This window comes from Aspergillus sclerotioniger (genome assembly GCF_003184525.1).
Source record: "Aspergillus sclerotioniger CBS 115572 chromosome Unknown BO94scaffold_64, whole genome shotgun sequence".
Taxonomy (NCBI): Eukaryota; Fungi; Ascomycota; class Eurotiomycetes; order Eurotiales; family Aspergillaceae; genus Aspergillus; species Aspergillus sclerotioniger.
Window position 1 is genome coordinate 19,190 of NW_020291054.1, and position 19,983 is coordinate 39,172.

The 19,983-nt window shown below is 50.9% G+C and overlaps 4 protein-coding genes across 4 annotated transcripts; 2 read left to right on the forward strand and 2 right to left on the reverse strand.

Annotated features, from left to right (window-relative positions):
• Positions 1 to 890: 890 nt before the first annotated feature.
• On the reverse strand, positions 891 to 3,752 carry BO94DRAFT_356547 (repressor protein). The gene is made up of 2 exons (XM_025607134.1): positions 1,498 to 3,752; positions 891 to 1,442 (listed from the first exon to the last, which is right to left on the reverse strand). Exons 1-2 carry the CDS (start codon positions 3,661 to 3,663, stop codon positions 1,191 to 1,193), a joined length of 2,418 nt encoding a protein of 805 aa, XP_025461367.1. The 5' UTR covers positions 3,664 to 3,752; the 3' UTR covers positions 891 to 1,190.
• Positions 3,753 to 6,333: 2,581 nt separating this feature from the next.
• On the forward strand, positions 6,334 to 9,654 carry BO94DRAFT_356599 (putative C6 transcription factor). Its single transcript, XM_025607135.1, has 2 exons — positions 6,334 to 6,586; positions 6,961 to 9,654. Exons 1-2 carry the CDS (start codon positions 6,509 to 6,511, stop codon positions 9,448 to 9,450), a joined length of 2,568 nt encoding a protein of 855 aa, XP_025461368.1. The 5' UTR covers positions 6,334 to 6,508; the 3' UTR covers positions 9,451 to 9,654.
• Positions 9,655 to 11,169: 1,515 nt separating this feature from the next.
• Positions 11,170 to 12,925, reverse strand: BO94DRAFT_480323 (protein phosphatase regulator REG1; the record flags this gene model as incomplete). Its single annotated transcript, XM_025608790.1, has 3 exons — positions 11,170 to 11,568; positions 11,617 to 12,235; positions 12,309 to 12,925. 3 exons carry the CDS (start codon positions 12,923 to 12,925, stop codon positions 11,170 to 11,172), a joined length of 1,635 nt encoding a protein of 544 aa, XP_025461369.1.
• Positions 12,926 to 18,520: 5,595 nt separating this feature from the next.
• Positions 18,521 to 19,643, forward strand: tma22 (putative RNA binding protein Tma22). The gene is made up of 4 exons (XM_025614811.1): positions 18,521 to 18,693; positions 18,802 to 18,821; positions 18,921 to 19,008; positions 19,077 to 19,643. Exons 1-4 carry the CDS (start codon positions 18,630 to 18,632, stop codon positions 19,493 to 19,495), a joined length of 591 nt encoding a protein of 196 aa, XP_025461370.1. The 5' UTR covers positions 18,521 to 18,629; the 3' UTR covers positions 19,496 to 19,643.
• Positions 19,644 to 19,983: the final 340 nt, after the last annotated feature.

Consider the following 19,983-nt stretch of genomic DNA (forward strand, 5'->3'; position numbering starts at 1 on the left):
ATTTATCGTACTACACAGCTAGAACTCTTTTTTTGTTTGTGAAAAAAACCGATATAAGCTCAATGAGTGTCTAGAATATTTGGTGACATGGGAGGGGGGTAATTTTCCCAGCTCTGGGGATTTTTTGGGACTTGTTCTGGGATATGTTAAGACATCAGAGTATATTATGCTGTTGTGGGAAGGAGTGGGGAGTATAGTATTCTGAAAGATTGAATTGTATTAGTAGTTTGTATATAATAGGTGATTCCTTGTATAGGGGTGTTTTGATTGATAGTATACTATATATTTATGTGGAGCTGGGATGACATGGGTGCTGGTTGGTGTGGGGAAAATAAGTAGGTAGTGTGGAATCTGGTTGCCTGGGTGTATAATTTTATGTTACTTGTGTATGGAAGAAACACGCCATGGGAGTGCTATTCTAGAAGGATGGGGATTCAATTGGAGCTCCTGCTGGTATGTTTATGACTTGTGAGATGCATACAAGTTACTATGTCGGATACAGCCACATGTTGGATGACAAGGCGACTGATTGACCAGGAGTGTTGTATTGCTACATTAAAGTTTCTTGCTTTTATTTTGTCGCGTAACATAAACGCTTAGAATGCAGAAGAAGATGTTTTGCTTGCCGAACACCGAAATCACCCGGACCTAGCCGCTACAAGCCTATTCAACCCTGCAATCCCTGATGACATGACTAATGGTTACCTGGCCTTGCATGCAGCATGGGCAGATAAATCCAAGCCAAAGTCTATGCCTGATGTCACGCCATTGACATCCGTCGGACCGGGCACATCGGTAGATCGTCCGTGCCCAGGTTATTTCCGTGTCCAGTGAGAGCTCACATCCAAGGATCGAGGTGTCAGCCCACTGGCACCTCCAAGTAATGTGCTGGATGAACCGGCTCCCAATAAAATTGCACTGCCGTATCCATTCCACGCTTCACGTGAAGGTGCTATACACCTCTGCTATCGTGGAGGATCTAAATATGATTCAACGTATCCATAGTACCCTCGACAGCCCCGACACGAAAAACGCCCTGAGACCCGACAGAAGGGTTCGTAGAGGGCTCTGAAACCTGACCCAGGTGGGCTGGGCCTTCATGGCCGATCGCATCCCATTCTTTGGACATCAATGTTTGAATGAATCGGTCTCAATACAGCGACACTTGTTAACAGGCATGCCTGGGCTTGCTACCGAACGTGGTCAAGCCTGGCTTGGATCGTTTTTTCGTCAAATCGCCCGTCGTCGCCCTCATAGTTGCGAAGGGCTTCGGAAAACATTAGGCGGCGCGGCGCTTTCCGTCCCGTCATGAGCTCAAACTGCGGTATCGCTTGCTCAACCACGTTGTCAAGCCCATCAACCAACACCCAGGGGCGCCCGGTTTCACTCCGGATGCGACGCATCTGGCGCAGCAGCGGCGTGTCCAGGGGCTTGTAAGCGAACTAGGCGTCAAAAGTTAGTCAAGTAAGCTCGAGTCCCCCGTCAAGAAAAACTAACCTCAAGAACCACGCCGCCAGTTGGGCTTCCCAACCACTGCATAGGCATTTCGAAGTTGGCCGGGGGCTCGTCCCCATCCCGGTCCGCAGGCACACAGGATGCGATCATACAAGGGGGGCAGGCATCGGCAGGCCATTCATCCTTCAAGGACTTGAGCACATACACAACTTCAGTTGACTCCACTTGCGATGCAGCCCATGAATTGAAATGGAGCGCTACACTCTCCGCTCGTGACAAGGTTCTGTTGTATATGAAAATCTTACGGCATCCGAGCCGGAGCATGGCGTAGACGGCGGCGCGAGCCATCCCGCCCGCTCCTATCACCAGCCCTGTAGTCTTTGATGGACTGATGGCATTGCGTGGCGAGAGATTACGGTTGATGCAGGTCATGATGCCAACCCAATCCGTGTTCTCACCGTACCATCCTAGGACAGGTCCGGCCTGGTTACGACGACTCGCCTGCTCTTGCAGAGGAAACATGGACCCATCGGCACGCGCCCGAAGTGGCACGATTGTGTTGATCGCACCTATCGCCTCAACGTGGCGACTCTTCGCAGCAAGCTTATGGGACAGCTGTACCCTCCACGGCTGGACCACACTCGAACCTCCAAAATGGGAGTCCCTGCCCAGCCGGTCCATGATCGCCAGCGAGGGTGATTCTGGTATCGTATAGGTATGGCTCATGCCACAATGGCGGAAGGCGGCATTATGCATCGCTGGGGAAAGACTGTACGCGACATTGCCTCCGAGAATAAAGAATTGGAGTGGGTCTAGCACATAACTTTGAAACAAAGCCTGAACTGCATCACGAGATGTGATCTGAGGGTCCCGTCCGTTATCGGTGGTTCGTTCAATCGCTGGGTGGGTCACAGAGGTGAGGATGGAATTGAACACTTGAGAGGTCCGCCCAAGACTACCAATGTTGTATGCGATTACCGGTGGATGATTGCCAGACAAGGCATGGACCTTGTTGGTGAATTTTAAAACTGCTGCGTTGTCTTCACGCGCTGTAGCTACCCGAAGGAAACGGACGAGCTGGCACCCCAGCTTCTCGGCCTCGAGATAAAGGGAAAAGCATTCTTCGCTCTCCCAGGTCTCCAGGGCAGACGGTTCAAATATGCGTTGCCCAATGATTTTGGTATTTCCCCTGGTGCGAATTGCCTCCTGCACTCGAGCATGTTCCTGGCCTAAGTCTACTGCCAAATATTCGACTGCCAGTCGTAGGGCATGTTCCACAATCGCAAAATATGAGCTGTTCACCTGCGCGGGAGACATATCTTCCTTGGCGATGCCTGTAGGAGATTTGTCTATCGAAATTATGATGGGCGTGCGAGCATTCCTCCGGAGCAAAGCAACCTGCTTGCTCAAGGTTGCTGTTAATCCCGGGCCCCAGCGGTCAACACAGAGTTCAATTGCATCACCGCCTGACTCAAGCTCTGGCAACTTGACAATTCCTTCCGCGAGGTCCGAGGATCGCACAAATACCGCATGGGTGAAGGACCGAAGTTCTGGTGGGGTTTCAAGCAGGACAAAAGGCGAGTCGTAACTAGTATGTCCTACATCTGTGCCGGTCACGAAACGTACGAAGCGGGTGAAGTCCTCTTTCGCCTCCTTCAGTTTGAAAGAATAATCGACGCAGCGTCTATCCGGAGATCCCTCGTCTGTCTGTGCCGATATGCTGGAGCAATCTTCAACATTATAGAATTCGAAATTGGAACAAGTTCTGTGTAGAGGATCGCCCTCGCAAAGTAGTTTGACGGACTGGTCCTCTAGGCCTAGTAGGCTCTGTATGCGATCCATGTCACGTATTAGGTATACGATAGGATTGGTCGCAGAATATCGACGCAGGTGTTCTTGAACAGGGCGAGTAAGACTTCCTAGGCCGCATTCAATCACACAGCATGAGCGATGGTTGTCAAGCATTGACTTGAGGATTTCAATATCGCGTTGCTGAAATTCTTGGCTCCCAAAGCGCTTCAGAAACTCATGTCTGGTGTGACCGGTCATCTCCTTGAAATAATGGTCTTCCGTAATAAAGCGCCGCTTCAACGCAGTGGCAGCGACGAATCCCAAAGACCGTTTCCCGCATCCCCGGATGCCCACCAGCACAAGCGAGGCATCCGGATTGAACTTCCGGCGCTTGTCTATCGGAGAGGTTTTGTGCATCGCGGCCAATTACGTAGATCAGTAGGCGTCCGATGTGATCGATGCGGAAGACAAACAGCTCGCTGAGGAGATATGTAAAAGCGTCTCGAAGCGCAGATAGAGATACCGAACTGATCCAAAGCAGCCTAGCCAATACCAATTATTTGCAACGCGTCATGTTCAAGGCGGCCATGGTTCTTCAATTGGTGGAATGGGGACGGTGAGCGCCTTCGATCGACGCGGAGAAGCTATAGCGGAGATATGGCGGGGGTGAGAATAGTGGCAGAGGCGGAGAGCAGTGGGTGCGGCAGAGACAAAGGCGGTCAGACGGCGCAGCTGGCAATGGCAATGGCAATGGCATGCCTGCAAGGGCTGGCAGGGGATGAGGACGGGAAGTAGGCGCGGAAGAGGGGGGGCGTGATTGGTTTGCTGGGAAGGATGACGGGGCCGGAGAAAGTGTGATTATAACAGAACCAGACCCTCTCATGGGCAGGAATGCTCGGGTGCGACCAAAGGGTTCGCCGTCTCCAGTTCCATCTGCCCCGGGAGACCGCCTGCCTCGAAAGTCTCCCGGCTAAGACCTTTCCCGGTAGCTGATCTCTCCCGCGGAGCACTCCGTATACGACATAGATTGGCTTGACTGTAACCCGTTTCCATAGCTGGCACCTACTTAATTCGTCCCTGGGAACCGCAATAACCCATAAACATGCATCTCTTTGATAAGCCCATCGACCCCATCCTCCAGGCAGAAACAAAACGCTGCTGTTAGTGTGTATGATGGCCTAACGGATGGGTGGGTAGCCAGCAAGCTCAGACGGGAGAAACCAATCGACAGAGACAATTACTCTCTCAGACCCGTGTTAATCTGTGCCTACATCGCTCTAAGCTTTAGTTTTTCGGTCCGTTCGCCCATCTCAACAGACTCAGACGTATATGCTTAAGATTAAATGGAGTCGAGTAGTACTACTAGGCGATGTATCGTTCCGCGTCCCCCGGAGTAGGGACCCTGCACGATGCCTCGGACCCGATGAATACCCCGAGACTGGGACACTTGGTGAACCTTGGGCCTTGACAGTACTCCGTACGTATGTCTACTTCATCATGCAGGACTAGTACCGAGTCGGGATGCCGGATCACATCCCGGATCCGCGAATGGTCTTAGGGTTGTTATTCATGACCGAGCCATGACATGATTGACCCAGTCGACGCTTTAAGTATCGAAAGGAAGGGTGTCGGACCCCTGCCAGCGGCGAATCAGAGCTGGGAAAGGACGGGTTAGTTTGGAGTGCCACTGTGGACTAGCCGGTGGTTTAGATAGATACCTACTCTGTGTAGGTAGTAGGTACTAGGTAGATTCTTTTTGTTCGACAACTGTGGGGTGAATTCGACGACTGGTTCCCGCCGACAGCAAAAGGGCCGATATTCGGCTATTTTCCAATAGCCCCGATGATTGGGTTACTGAGTTTCGAGTTTGATAACCAGGTACTAGAATGGTTGGGTGATGGTATGCTATCATGTATCACTAGTCAGTAATCACAATATTCAGGGGGTTGGAGTAAGCTTTGCAGAAGTGAAACCATGATTCGGGGAATGGAGACTGAGGGGCATGATTAGATTGGGAGATGCCATGTACACTGATTATGTTGAATCTACGGAGTAGTACTCCAATACAACTAATAACGATAACGATGATTATATTAATAGGAGTAGGACATGTGATCGGTTAGACGGAAACTTGATGCGATGTATTTTTGGCAGACACGGTCGCAGATGCTATTTTTGCGCATCGTGAGGGAGTAGGATGGGGGGGCTGAGCATGAAGGAGATGGAGAGAAGCGGATGACGCCTGCTCTCCATGGATCCCACCGAGCCAAGACAGCGAAGGACAGCGGAAATCTCGGTTCTCCTGCATCTTGCATCGTGCAGGAGAGCCCCTTGGGGACTTGGGAGGAAAATTTCCCACACCGCGTTGTGGAGAGGTTGTGGGGATCCGGTGTGGGGCTGTGGCCTCAGGCCTCAGTTTTCTTCCATTTTGGGGAGGCAATACCACTCCAGTAATCAAAAGAAAATGGAAGAAAAAAAAACTTTTTTTTACCTAAAATAATAATGATTTCTTATTCTTGGATTTTTATGATTATTATTATTATTATTATTTCCTAACTGAACTCTCTCTACTACTATACTACTGTGTAGTACTCCATACACACCTAGCAGCACAGTATCCATCCCCATCCCATTCCATCCAGTCAGTCCAGTTGGAGCCCAGTCCCGACGGAACCCAAAACTCACCCGCCAAAAAAAAAGTCAACTCACTAAATCAACTAATGCTGCCATCCTGATCCCGACCTTTGCCCCGATCTTTTACCCCCTCCCGTCCCTCGTTCCCCGTTTTTCTATACGCTTTCCCGGGCCCCGTTTAAACTTGGTTGCCTCAGGATGGGTCTGGGCCGATGTGCTCTCCATATTGGATGAACCAAGGAGAATCGACCGCGAGACCCTGAGGTGGCTGTGGTAGCTATCGTCCGTCCAGCTTTAGACTCCTGGGGTTCTTGCGTAATACTTGCCTTCCTTTCCCTTCTGGCCCTTTTCCGATTGCGTCTGGGGCCCCGATGGTGTTGTGTTATAACAGGGCGTGCATGCACACTGCGATAGCCTTTTCGGCCTGCTCCAATCCCTCCGCCGCGGTCCCTTTCTCGGCTTCCCTTTCGACTATTAACATTAACCCAAACTACCTTTTCCGTCGCGCGCCTCGTCTTCCCTCTTCTGGTCGGTGTCCCTTGCCCGACCACCTTCGCTCGCTACCTTTTTCCTTTGCTTCTTCTTTCGTTTCATGACATGCCATCCCCGCCATAATTGACCCTCTCCCATGGACGAGGGTTCCGATTCCAAAGCCCCTCGACGGAAGAGGGTGTCGAGAGCCTGTGACCGATGTCGAAGCAAAAAGGTCAGCAAATACCTTTCTTTCTCTCCTCCTCCTCCACCTCCTCTTCTTCCATCCTCTTGTCTTCTTCGTGCCTTTTCTCTCGCTGCTTCTTCCTTATTCTGGCGATGACCCTCCTCTGCCCTCCCATTCCTCCATACTGAGCTGCAGTTGTGGTGTTCTGCTGTGCCGTGGTATCCCGAGCTTGGTGGTGGTGGTGCACTCACTACTTGCATCACGTCACGGCCTTGCCTGTTTCGGTGCTTATAGTACTTGCTTCCCACCTCGTCTATCTCCGTTTATCTCCTTGCGCCATCTACACCCTCCTAACTCACCCTCCGATATGTACATCTTCGCGTTTTTTTTCAAACCTCCATTCTGACAGCGACTCACTGTAGGACAAATGTGATGGACTTCGTCCTGCTTGTTCTGCCTGCCAGGCTTCAGGCCAGACTTGCTCATATGATCCCCACGCAAAGAAGCGCGGGCTACCAGAGGGCTATGTCCGTGGCTTGGAAAAGCTCTGGGCCTTATCGATCTGCAATATCGATGGTTTCGAAGACACAATGCTAACCTTGCTGGGCACCACCGCCGAATCAGCTGGCCGGAGAAAAAAGCTCATGTCTCTTTGGACTGATGATGGCGCGTCAGAGACATTGCATGAATCCTGGAAAACGAGTCGCCTCTACGGTGCGCTCGAGAGGATGCTATCCAATTCCGACCTACCGACAGACAGCACAGGTAAACGACCTCGGGAGGATCAAGATGACGGTCCAGGTAGTGAATGGGGTTTCCGCATTGACCGGAGTTCAACCCCTCTTTGTCAAGATGCTCCGCGTGTCGTTGAGCCTTCCGTCTCTCCCCGTGCTAAAAGGCCTCGACTAGCCGCTCCCCCAGATAGTCGGGTCCCATCACATACCGCCAATGCCACAAATGCGCTACAGTTACCGCCTCAGACCTCGCAGCTGCTGGATGTCTATTTCGCTGTCACTCACTCATGGTTTCCAATTGTCGCCAAGCACAACATTCTACGAGCATCCTACCTTTATGCAAGCGCGCCTCTGTCCGTCGCTAAGATGGCACCAGGTTCGGGCGATCACGCCGCGTTGTGGGCCCTACTCAGTTATACCATTTCGCAATCTCGGGTGAACCCGCAGGACGGGGTGTTGGAAGTGCTTTCTAGGACCAGGGAGTATTATTCGGTGGCTCGAAGCTTGATCCCTTCCGAAACGGAGCGATATGAGCTTGGACATGTGCAGGCACTGTTGCTGCTGACATTGGTGAACATCGGCTTGGAGGATTGGACTGCCGCCTGGCTGTTGAGCGGCCAAGCAGTGCGCATGGCTATCTCTATGGATCTTGGGGCCTTTACGGATGTCCGACGTTCGGATGAGTTGAGACAAGGGAAGGCGGTTTTCCTTGGTTGCTTTGTGGTTGACTCGTTGCTGTCATTTCGTTTATCAAGGAGACCATGCATGCATCCTCGTGATCTGACCTTGGTAGGCTTGTTGGAAGAAGATGGTTTGGAAGAATGGAACTCGTGGGCAGACGTCTTACCACCTACGGGAGCTGGACAGGGGAAGAGCCCTCCTCGTCGAGGTCCCTTGCTCGCCCTAAGCTGCTTCAATCGACTAGTTGAGTTGGCTGGTGTACTAAACAAGATTGCTCGTGACTCCACTGCAGGGCCAAACGCACCCCTGTTTGCAGAGCAACTGGTTTTGGAACTCAAGCAATGGGATGACCGTCTCCCGCTTGGATGTCGATTGATTGGCCCGGAAAGCATTTATCCGGAGCGACACTCGGCGTTACTCCCACACCAGAGCTACCTTGGCCTAACCTACGTGGCCACGCTTCTGTGGCTTTATCTGCGCATTGCACCCCAAGAGCTTGGGTTGCACCGTTCTCAGCGGCCAGCCATCGAAGGGGCCAAGAAGCTCCTCTATAGGGCGCTTCCAATGGTATCTCAACATCTCGATAACTTCCAGATTTGCGGTTTGCCGCCTCTATTCGAGCTATCCTTGCGCACCATAGCCGAACAAGCGTTCACTCTACGCAACAAGATTGAATCGGATATGTTTCCCTTTGGGCGGTGGACTGAAGCACTTCTCCAGCGAACCACAGAGCTCAGTTCCACTTGGCCGGTATATCGTTCATTGGTCGCTTTGATCGACCACTGGTACCGCTCCAAGGATCTTCCTGGGAACTCCCCTCTGCCCTATCAGGCACCCGATGCAGGACCTGCACCCATGGTCACTCACGGTCCAACCAGCAATGCATTACCTCCTATCACTATGGCGACATCAGCGTCAGGGTATCCAAGCATGGCCAGCGAGCCTTCAATGAACCCTCATATGAGAAGGAATGTTCCTGGAATGAGAGATTCTGACTACACATCCACCATAATGGGCATCACTATCCCTGTGGACGGACAATACATGACGCCAAAGGATACAACGATGGAGAATGCAGATCTAAGTATGATGGATGTGTTACCACGAGGCCCTCGCCCTCATCCATCCACCCCTGACTCCGCTGTCTCGAGTACGATGATGTCGGGCACGGCTCCGACCGGGATGCATGACCGATCAGTACCTTCGGGAGGCTCGGATACGGCAGAACGCCATATTGGGCTGACCGGTGACATTGATGCCATCTTCAAGGATTTGGCATATCTTGACACCACGGAGTGGGCTAATAGTCGCGAGGCTGCTTTGAAGGATTTCGGATTCATCGATGATAGCACTTTCCAGGCTTTCTGTCATGACCCAGACCGGCTCGCTGGGTCTCAACCGTTAGTCCATCCCCCATCTATCGCCGATATTTGGCCGCCACCCGGGTTCTTCCCGGAGACGTTCCGTGAGTCTAGAGAGGATGTGATGGAAGGTTGATTGGTTACATTGGAGATCGTTCCACTCTCCCTGATCATCAAATGAAGTGGAAATAAACAGATCATCACCAGCAGCTCATCCCTGTTTCTCATCCCTAAAAGGGGGAAATCATTCCAGCTGTTTCCCTGTTTTTTTCGTCTTGTATGGATGGATGGTGCTGCCACAGTATCGCCCGATCATGTCAAATGTTTGGTCATCATCCTGCAACCCTTTACCTTATTCTCTTTCCTCTTGTTCCTTGTTGATGATACCCAATGTAAGTGTACAACACGGAGTTTCTTGACTAGCCATTGTCGCTCACAACGCTGACTCTCCTTGCTATAGTCCAGAAAATCTCAAATGCAACAGGGAGTTCAGGTTCATAGGTATATAGATGTTATCTCTTCATGCTGGTATATGCATATAAACTACCGAGAAACCAGGTGTCGGTCTGTGTGGCTCACAAACTCACGAGACATGAATTCATTTGTCCCATTCTACCCGTTCATCCGAACACTAGCACCCACTCTCTCTTCCATAAAGCTTAGTACTGACGTAGCATTGAACACGGTGTGATCCGGTTATGGGGCCGCCCCAAAGCACGGTCTTCTTCCTTCACTTGGTAGTAGCTCACTAGATGGCTAACTAATCTCCACCAGCCATTAGGCACCGACACTTATCTACCTCCTCTGGTCCCCAGCAGCCTCCCGAATCCTCCCACCTACACTAACCGCATACCAACACCACTTATTAATCTATCAATCCCAATTCCAATCCCACCGACCTATCATCTACCTCCCATAATGCATCCTTATGTCCACGCCGCATATAACCGCCCCCACCTGTATCCATGTTTTTAGACATCATTAATTACTTACCATACCCACTGTAGGCGACAGCCATAGGTACTAGTGGAGTGATAGATAGGGAAGGAGGTACAAACTACATATCAATCAATCCACATTTGGAAATAATGCCTATCTTGACCGTCCTGCGGTGCTTTACCTAGCCCCCTGTAGGATTGATTTCTACTTTGGTATTTGTCAATTGTGGTGGATCGAATGTGTTTCTGTCACCACTAGAGACTAAGATGAGATGAGGAATCATTATGTGTGTCTCGAGCTAGGTAGGATAGATAGATAGGATAGGTACCTCGTCGGTTGTAGGTCTTATTTGGGAAGACGGGAGGGACGGATGTTGGTATGAACGAGTACTCCATATAGATTCTCTATCTATCTTATGGTGGGGACTTTTAGTTGTCGTTACTGTCGGAAAAGGTCTTGTCTAGTACTATTGAATGTTCGTTTGTTCTTATGTTAAAGTCTGATATATAATGACCGACACAGGCAAATAGTCCATACGAAATTGTGCTACTTTATGCAGATGCGCTAGGTCTGGAGAAGAACGGGATGCAGAAAATTAGAGCCTGTATTACGGCCATCAAGAACGCCCACACAGAACCAAAGGCCAAGATGAATAACGCCAAAACACAATCCGAATGTCCGGTTCCCCCAAGGCACCCACGGCCCCCGAGAAATGAAGAACGACAACCCCCGCCTTTAACCCCTTTTATCGTCGACCAGCAGCCAGCAACATTAAAAGGAAAGCTCAGAACGCCTCAGCCCGTCTTCCTGGTCATATATTGTATGAGAAAGATGCATGAAAGATTCGTGGTAAGAAATTAGGTGCATTAAGTCGTAATCCTCACTCTGCGGACCTGCAGATGATCCCAAGAGAAAATCACCGTCGCCAGCCGACGTTCCATATCACGTGTGCAATATCCTTGGCCGTATTGACGGTATCCGCCACACGGTCAAAAATACTAGCACTCAACGGTTCATCTTCGTTTGGTGTGGATCCTCCTGGGGACATCGAGTGAAAGTAATAATCGAGCTCTTCGTCATCTTCCGGGTTGACAAACCAAGAACGGCTTAGACTTCCAAAGCTGTAGGAGTTTCGGCTTGGCTCCCAGTCGAAAGCCAAATCATTGTCTTCTTCATCCAACAGAAAATTGGCGGATGGCGCGGAGGCCCGGGAGGGCTTCACGGACCCGGATGAAGATGGCGTAGATTTCGAGAAATAGCTAGACCACCGATTCATTATCGAACTTGCAGGCGGTTGTGGCGTGTCCCGTCGGTTCTCTGGAGTGTCTCGGTGTTCTGTGGCACTTCCATGATGGTCTGAAACGTCCCATCGGTACTTCAGTGTGGTAGAAGGTAGCGGAGCAATGGTCTTATTTTCACCAATTGAGCTGCCACGCGGCGTACTTTTGTCGCTAATCGATGTGTCGGAGTGGATCTGTTTCATCATGACAATGCCATCCTCTGATGACTCTTCGTCAAAGGGAATTGGCCATCCATCATCTTCCTCTTTCGCCTCGACGGCAATACACTGCACCACTTCGTTGTTGAAGTGTATATGCCGTCTTTCGCTAGGCGACCCGATGCCTGACGACGAGGTATTGGTAACGGTACCGTTGGCCGAATCTCCCACGAGTGTGGTGGATGATTTGTTGAGTATCTGCCCAAATTCCGACGGACACCGCTGGAATGGGGGACGGTTCCGATTGGTCTCAGCCTCCTGTGCTTTCAAAATGGCGCCAGCATGTTGCAAGAGCGTATGCTGGGACAGAGAGCGCTGCAAGATGGTCTCGGAGGCTGTCCTCTTTTTCAAAATCGGTTTCCTATCCGGATACATGGTAGGCGTCTCCAGACAACTTGGAGGAGGCGAGCCGTTAGATGGCTTCTCACGCCTAGTACACGTTTTCAAAGGCCCGTACAGCCATGTGACATCACAATCCTTCAGCCTACAACGGCTGTTAGTATTGAATAAAGGGGAAGGACCGGTTGCAGTTTAGGCTTTAAGTGTGGGTAACCGACCAGTTGAGGGCCTCCGGAGACACTGTACCCAGGTTGAGTTTGAGTTTTGCCCATGTCCTCCACGAAGCATTCTCTAGCCTCACCCCATTATCATAAACGTTCCTTCGAGCGACCACATAACGCCAGGAGGCCCATATATCCTCCTGCCTCCACTCATGAGAAAGGTAATCAACGTGCCTCGACGGTTCATCCTCAATTGTGCTATCATCAGCAGCCGGTGCCTGCGTCAAGCGTTGAAGGTCGGCCGATGAGTCAACAGAGACATCACTCAGGGCCTTTGGTTCCTTCTGGTCGAATTGGCTGGAATCGTACGACGGCAGGACCAAATCGCCGTCCTCTTGACCTTCACTCATAAGCGACAGACTGCTAAGAGTCGTTGGCGTAGGAGGGAAATGATCCACGGCTGTGATAGTGAAGTCTGGGGATGAAGAATCTGAACGCGGCGAAGGGGGCGCAGCATCATCAGGGCAATCCCTGCGGTGAAATTCGGGGACATTGAACTTCGCCGTGGCGATGTTGGGCTCGTCAAGAAAATAAGTCTGTGTGATTGGACATCGCAAAGGATCCGAAGAAAAGCGCGAGCGCCCCTCATTCGAGGCGGGAAGTATAGCCGTCATCCTAGGAGCTCAGCTAAGGACATAAGGAGAGACTGCGTGTAAGGTGGAGGGGAGAGCGGTAATTGATCGAGGGTAGCAGTCTTGAGTCCAGCCAGGAGGTGAGAGCGTCAAGGACAGACACAATGAGGGGAATGCCCGGGGTTTAGATATGGCGACGAAGTGCTGAGATCATGGTACAAGATGGGGTAGGACAAAGCAGGACTCAATCTTAATTGGCAGCATATATAAAAGGGCAGCTAAGACTTTAAGAGCAATTGTAGGGCAGATGGGCTGGGGAGGTGTCGGGGAGAGCCATCAATAACGTGTGATATGCAGAGTTATTAACGGCTCTAAACAAGCCCCTCGGAGGGGGTGGAGAACGTCTTTGCTCGGTCGCACGAAAGGATCGGAAACTTGGATGGCTCGAAGCTAGATTCAGATGAAAGGTCGGGAATAAACCAGCGTGCAGAGCAGGGTGAAGGGCAGGGCAGGAGACGTAAAGTAACGGCCACGGGAAGCGGCGGGAAACCGGAAATACCCTCTCGATCGCGAGTTAGCGATAGTGGCGAGTGGAGATGCGATAATGCATGGGGGTTCGACCGTTGTTTTACCTCCCAGGTACTCCGCCAGGTCAAGTCCTTGGGAGTCGAGAGAGTCAAGAGAGTCGAGAGTCTAGATACCCGACGTAGGGGGAAGGCGGATGGAGGTTCGCACTTCGCAGATACCTAGTAGACCAACGCAGGGTACCGCGTCGACGGCTTGGCAAGGAGGATTCTGGAGGGTCGATCACGATTGACGTACGCGTGGGTTTTAAAAAGTACGAAGGAAGGGCTGCCGTATCTCGTAAGGGTGACAGGGATGCGGTTTATCTCTTTCGTGTCTACGGAGTACCACCGCATCGTACCTAGGAACGGGTACCTTCCAGCGAGGCATCAAACAGGGTCGCACCACCCAAGTATAGACAGAATCTGTTCCATCCATCCCCCCTTCGATATCATTTGCCACCAGCCAGCGAGTGAACCAACTCAAAGAGTGATCATGACGACGGTACCTCGAAAGGAAAAACCGGACGGGTGGGGAATAAGCTGCAGCGCTAGGACATGTCTGACTAGCCTGGAGCTATGTTACTCTTTCCCGCCTAGTGCACTGTCCACCGCTCAGTGCTGGTTGGCTGGTATTGCACTGGTGTAACTCTCGTGGTGCATGATGGTGGAGCGCATCAAGCAACGGCCATTCATCCATTGGTTGATATGAAGTGGGGTTGGCCATTCTTGACACCCGGACTCGACGACCCAGAGCCAGCCTCATGAAGCAATGTTCCTCGGAGTTAGAAGGTTCGATGGTGTCTTACTATCTACACAGTACTCCGTACTGATAGTAGGTATGTACACTGTAGGTACAGCCTCGGATCTATATTCGATACCCCCGGTGATGCATTCAATGCTGCGACCGGAGTCTAGAAGGACTCCGAAATGCCCACCCGCGCTAGTTCTGCACGGTCGGGGACAGATACTTTCATCCTGTTTGGTATTGGGAGGGACGTGCGACGCCCATCCCGGGATGACAGATCAGTGACCCTGCCTAATGACTGCTAAGTAACTGAACAGCTAACTAACTATGGAGTATTGTGAGCATCATCATAATAATCTCATCCCCTTGCCGTCTGACATTCTATTCCAGCACATCCCCGAACGCATTATCTGACCGGCCGACCGGCTGACCCACCGGCTGTCGATTCCCGCAGAATCTCTCCGAGAATGATGCGATACTGATAAGGTAGCAAACAAAGAACTCGAAAGTTTGTCTCCTCTGTTGCCCGTTTTGTTTTCTGGGGGATCTCCGCACGGTCGGTAGGAGTCCAGATCCCAGATCGTCGGCGAGCCAATGCGCGACCGTTGCTCGTTCATTCCGGGGCGCCCGCAACCAGAGCCCATCCCCTCAGAACCATGACCGACCTCTCCGATCATGCTATCCTATGTATCTGCCTGCTATCTGAACTCTGAAGACTGGATGCCCTGGTATCTTCCAGAATGCTGTCTGTTCTCCTGTGAATCATACGCTCTCGAGTCTGTCCAATGAGGCCGTCGCTGACCGCCGGTATCTACATAGTACTAGGGAATGGGATGGTCTCTCTCCGCTGAAAACGGTTCTCGGAATAACACGGGACGTTAAAATTGTCCTCTTGGTTGAGGACCTGTCCGATTACTACGTTGCCTCAGATGTTTAACGCATGCACGGATTTTTTGGTGCGATGGCCTGCATACGCTTTGGGCCAGGACTGCGTACTACCACGCTGACAGCAATGTTCTGCATATGGCACTATCTCTAGTTACTATGCCCGAGGATAATGAATGCAGTGGATCCCCTTCGTCTGCCCGTCGGAGTCCATTCCATTCTGTTTGCTTTTAGAGGAAAAGCCACGGACTAGGTAAACAATAGACAGAACACGCAGGTCCCTCTGGCTGTTGTGGAGCACGTGGATCTGAGCGTCTGGCGTAAACGCTCACCGGAGCTACTATTACCATTCTACTATCATTCTATGCTTTTCTATCCGGTTATCATGGACAACTCTCTCTGCAATCGAAGTCGGCTTGGAACCCCAGTGGATTAGGACATCAGAACTCCTTCTTTCAATGGGCTGCAAATCAGTCTACCACTATGCTTAAGATCCGAGCATTTCTGCCTTGGGGAATCCGGAGCAAACGACCGAGGTACCTTCTTAGCGCGGGCGAGTCTCTTACTATGTAGATAACACCCACTTAGATCCGTTGATCCGCTCTTAGTGCCCGTTTTGGGGCACTGAGATGAGCAATACTACCTACCTACACAGTGTGATAGTGATGCAGTGTAGGTCTGGTTCCGGGACACCTTCCATATCTCCCTCAGGGATAACGCCCCCATCTACGCATCCCCTATGGTATGGTCAACGCGCATGCGAATGGCCCCTCATCTCTCAAGGCAGGAAAGGGGGGTGAAACATTTTGGTCATTAAGATTTGCGGATTGGCACCAAAGAAGCCCATGAAGCGGCTCGATGCATGTCAGACAACCGAGGGCGAGGATAACGGATACGTGATACGGAGGGAGTGCACGCAAGGACCTTCCCACGAGGGGTTGTCTGGCGCTTCTCTTTGGTCGGTTGGCCGGTTGGCGCATGCGGTCCCCAGTGATTAAGCAGCAAACAACCACGCCTGCATGTTGGCCCCGTCAATTCCTACGACGGTATGGACCGTGCCCATTGTTTGTCATCCACCTATTTTTGCGCTTTGCTAGATACTCGATCAAATTTGGTTGATAGGCTCTGAGTACCATTCACTCCTTATCATCACTTACGTCGCTGGGGAACCTAAAGGGCTGACAGGCCCAATCTAGATCCCCTAGATTGAGACCGACCCAAGGAACCGAACTGGAGGGATTGAAGCGCCTATCAGGGCCTGTCAGGGCCTATCAGAGAAGTTATAATTAGGGCCATTCTTGCATGAAAGCGCCACGGCCAACCCCGACTATCTCAGCACCAACCGGAGTGAGACGATCAAGCCAGGACGTCGATCAGTCTGGCCCGCTTCCAAACGCGGGGTGCGATTGAAATACGAAACCCAGCGACTCCGAACTCACATCCAGCCTGTTCCCTCAATCTATGTTCATCCATGTTGGTTTCTCTTTAACGAGGCTCTGCTCCGGATCAGGACTTGTTTAGATGGAAGCATTTAGTTGGTCGTGCGTGCTGCCTCGGGCGTTCGTCGGACATTAGTCCGTCACAAGCCGCTCGAAATAACGCTATTCTGGAGAAGCGCCGGCTGTAAATTGTGACCAGGCAATCTCACTGACGTGTCTCAACTCTCCAAGGCAGCTGGTGCCCGTGCTCCCGCATCGCCCTGGTATGATTGTTGAACCACTCCCTGGCTCCTGGTCTACTGGGGTGGATCGCACCTGTTTGTTAGAAAGGGATATTAGATGCGGGGATGCAAAAGTTCTACCCGATTGGACCCATTAGCTTCCTAGTAGACAGACGGTCTGTTCTGTCTGGTCCTGCCCTCGCGAGTACTTCGCTGAGTCGGAGAGGCGGCGACTGCGAGTGCAGTAACTTTGCTCGCGCGGGTTGTCATGTTGGTGGAACACCAACTGCGCTAGCAACTGACAGGTTTGTGTTCGAATCATGCGTTATTTCAAGAGTCTAGAACAGCACTGGTCTTTACTAGTCGGCAGGTGAGTGCTATCCACTTTCAACATACGCGTAATAGCTGTCGAGGACCGCTTGTAGACCATCACCTAGTCTAAACTTGCCTCTTTCTAGCGGACCTCCAATGAATATCAGGCAGTTGACTCGGTGCTAATGCACCCTACCTTTTCTCACTATCGCGTATCAATGCATACCTGACCAGGGGCTATTTTTCATTCCACACCTCATTGCTTCTCTGACTTATCTTTCTCGCCCTTCTAAGTCGAAAACTGATCGTGTGGATATAATCAGATGGAGCCCGGAGTTACGTGCTTGTCCTATTAAAAATGGCTTGCCGCGGAAGAGACAAAATCTTTAGTCCTGGCTTGCTCACGGTTTGCTTGACAACGTCGCCTTCCAAGGCCTGGCCGATGCAAGCCTGCAATGTGAGACGGGGTAGGTGCAGCCACTAACATCATTGATTTCGATAACCATTAGAGATGCTGCGTTGCCAAGTTACTCACTCATGGTACATAAATTTGAGTTGGCGAGTATGGGCTAAAGCTCTACAGACGATTACCAATCAACATGCAGGCATAGAGCATGCCTTCGGATTGAGTCTACCTTCACATTTATCCATGCATGCTTCAACAATACGTTGCCTCTTAAGTAGTGGCGATATCACCTTTTTGGCCCCATAAAGCCTCAGATTCCATTGGTGTTTGACCTCCAATGCATGAAGTGTACATTGGCCGTTCTCTATCCTCTACCCGGCTTGCAACCACTACATGACCTGATATAGCAACCTCAGTGATGTTCATCTCGAGCGTCATACGAGGATGGGCTTGTTTGCTTGATGGCTCTCAGTTGCCACTGTTCATTGTTTCCCGATACATTACGAAAAAATTATCCCTGATTGGCGATCTCATTGTCTGTGGCAACTCTGTTCGTGTAACAGACGTCAGAAGATCATCAAATACTCGGCAGCAAGCTTTCTTCACGATGTCCTGCAACCACCCTACCTGCGAGGACGCATGAAGTCAAACATTCGGAGAATATTCTACCAACTGATCCTCCACTCCTGGGCATATGTCCCTGAGTTATTCAAAAGTATAAACAACAGACCCAGGGGTTTTATACCCAGCGATGAATGTAACGTAGCCAAGCTTTATGCATGTATGAAATGATCCTCTCACTACAGGAGCATCCAACAGATGCCAGGACATCAAGCTGTACCTTGCCTTATCCCTGCAATAATTGCTTTGTCGCCATGAGCTCATAATTATAATTGCCTTTTCCCTCCTATCCCCCGTTCTAGATCACGATCTTCTCCAAAAAGCACTCTATCACCTCGTAAGTATACAAATCATATGACCCATCTCCGTCACTATAAGCGGTTAGCCCCATCCACCGCCGGGAATACATACTCCCAGTCCGACCCCGCGCCTCTCGACACAGCGCGGGACACAGCGACGAGATTTTGTCCGCGATACAAGAATTCTTGAGCTTCTTGTAGTCATTATATACACGAAACGATCACAGGACTCCAAACTTCAAATATACAATAATGGCGGAAGTTGTACAACCAGTTTCTGCTGAATCACAGGCAAAGCATGTCCTATATTGTGGAGGTAAGTCAAATCACCTGTGACGCAAGAGTTCGAGTTCTAGAATATCATTATTTTCGTTACTATACGTAATTCATAAAATCTATCTCAGCTAACTGGTTTTTTAAATAGTCTGCACGCTGCCCCCGGAGGTATGTGGCCTATAACTTGACCCCTGGGACCTTGCGAACCCATCTTCTAGGCGGGGTAAACGGAGCGCAGCAGAAACGGCTAACCTGCCCCAACTCCAGTACTGCGAATTCGGTGGAACGGCGAAGAAATGCGAGGACTGGTTGAAGGACAGCCATCCGGATATGTACCAGCAGTTATATTCTGAAGGTTTGTTTCGCCCTCTCGCTGCGGGGTTGTGTGTGTGTGAGCTTACTGACTTTGGTGTCGTTTGATAGAGGCTCTCAGTACCAATCTTGCTACACTTTCGGTATCGGCCCGTGAGCGTGCGGCTAAGGATGCGGCTAAGAAGGAGGCGAAGGCGGCAGCTGCAGAGGCCCGCGATGCTGAGCGGAAGGCGGTTTCCAAAGTGCAGATCAAACGGGTCGAGCGCAACAAACGTAAACATGTTACTGTCGTCACCGGCTTGGATATATACGGACTGGAAAATAAGAAGGTGGCGAAGGATCTTGGAAAGAAGTTCGCGACCGGTTCTTCTATGACTAGGTCCGCTGGTGGCACTGAGGAGATCACGGTGCAGGGTGATGTGAGTGAGGAGATCAAAGAGTGGCTGTTGGAGGCGTACGGAAAGGAGATTCCAGAGGCCAACATTGAGCTCATTGAGGACAAGAAGAAGAAGAAAGCGGCCGAGCAATAAAAGGAGTATAATAATGGATGACAGAATGGGCGCATAATGTACAAAATTCTATGCTTGGAGACCCTCTGGGTATCATGTCATTATGGTTTACATATTAGATCGATGGAGACGCGACAGTCTCGAGGCTGGCCTTGGAAGTCGTCCTGAGTCTCAAAAAAAAAAAAAAAAAAAAAAAAGGAGGCAGCGCGCTCATAGCTCATCAAATATTTTCAAGGGATCTTGGTCAGAAGCCCTGGAGTTGCCGTCATCTCTGGTAGAGGTTGCTGTGATAGTAGCTGATCCCCCCGAAGGGCGACTATTATAGCGGTAAGGAAGATTGCGCAAAGATCGTGGCCATACCTCCCTTGGGCTATCTGAGACTGCCTCACCGTCATTCTCAGAGGGTAGAGCATGCGACGAGTTGGACATAGACGCCGCTTGCGAAAGCGCTTCGGGAGAGTTTGGGGCCATCACAGTCGGCCAATTCTGAATAGCAACCGCGAGCAGAA

Bases quoted from the DNA above. Each gene is read 5' to 3' on its own strand.
- BO94DRAFT_356547 (XM_025607134.1), bottom strand. From the start codon at position 3,663: ATGCACAAAACCTCTCCGATAGACAAGCGCCGGAAGTTCAATCCGGAT. The intron at 1,443-1,497 runs GTTAGTTTTTCT...TTTGACGCCTAG, and splicing joins CTGGCGGCGTGGTTCTTGAG to TTCGCTTACAAGCCCCTGGA.
- BO94DRAFT_356599 (XM_025607135.1), top strand. From the start codon at position 6,509: ATGGACGAGGGTTCCGATTCCAAAGCCCCTCGACGGAAGAGGGTGTCG. The intron at 6,587-6,960 runs GTCAGCAAATAC...GACTCACTGTAG, and splicing joins ACCGATGTCGAAGCAAAAAG to GACAAATGTGATGGACTTCG.
- tma22 (XM_025614811.1), top strand. From the start codon at position 18,630: ATGGCGGAAGTTGTACAACCAGTTTCTGCTGAATCACAGGCAAAGCAT. The intron at 18,694-18,801 runs GTAAGTCAAATC...TTTTTTAAATAG, and splicing joins GCATGTCCTATATTGTGGAG to TCTGCACGCTGCCCCCGGAG. The intron at 19,009-19,076 runs GTTTGTTTCGCC...GTCGTTTGATAG, and splicing joins CCAGCAGTTATATTCTGAAG to AGGCTCTCAGTACCAATCTT.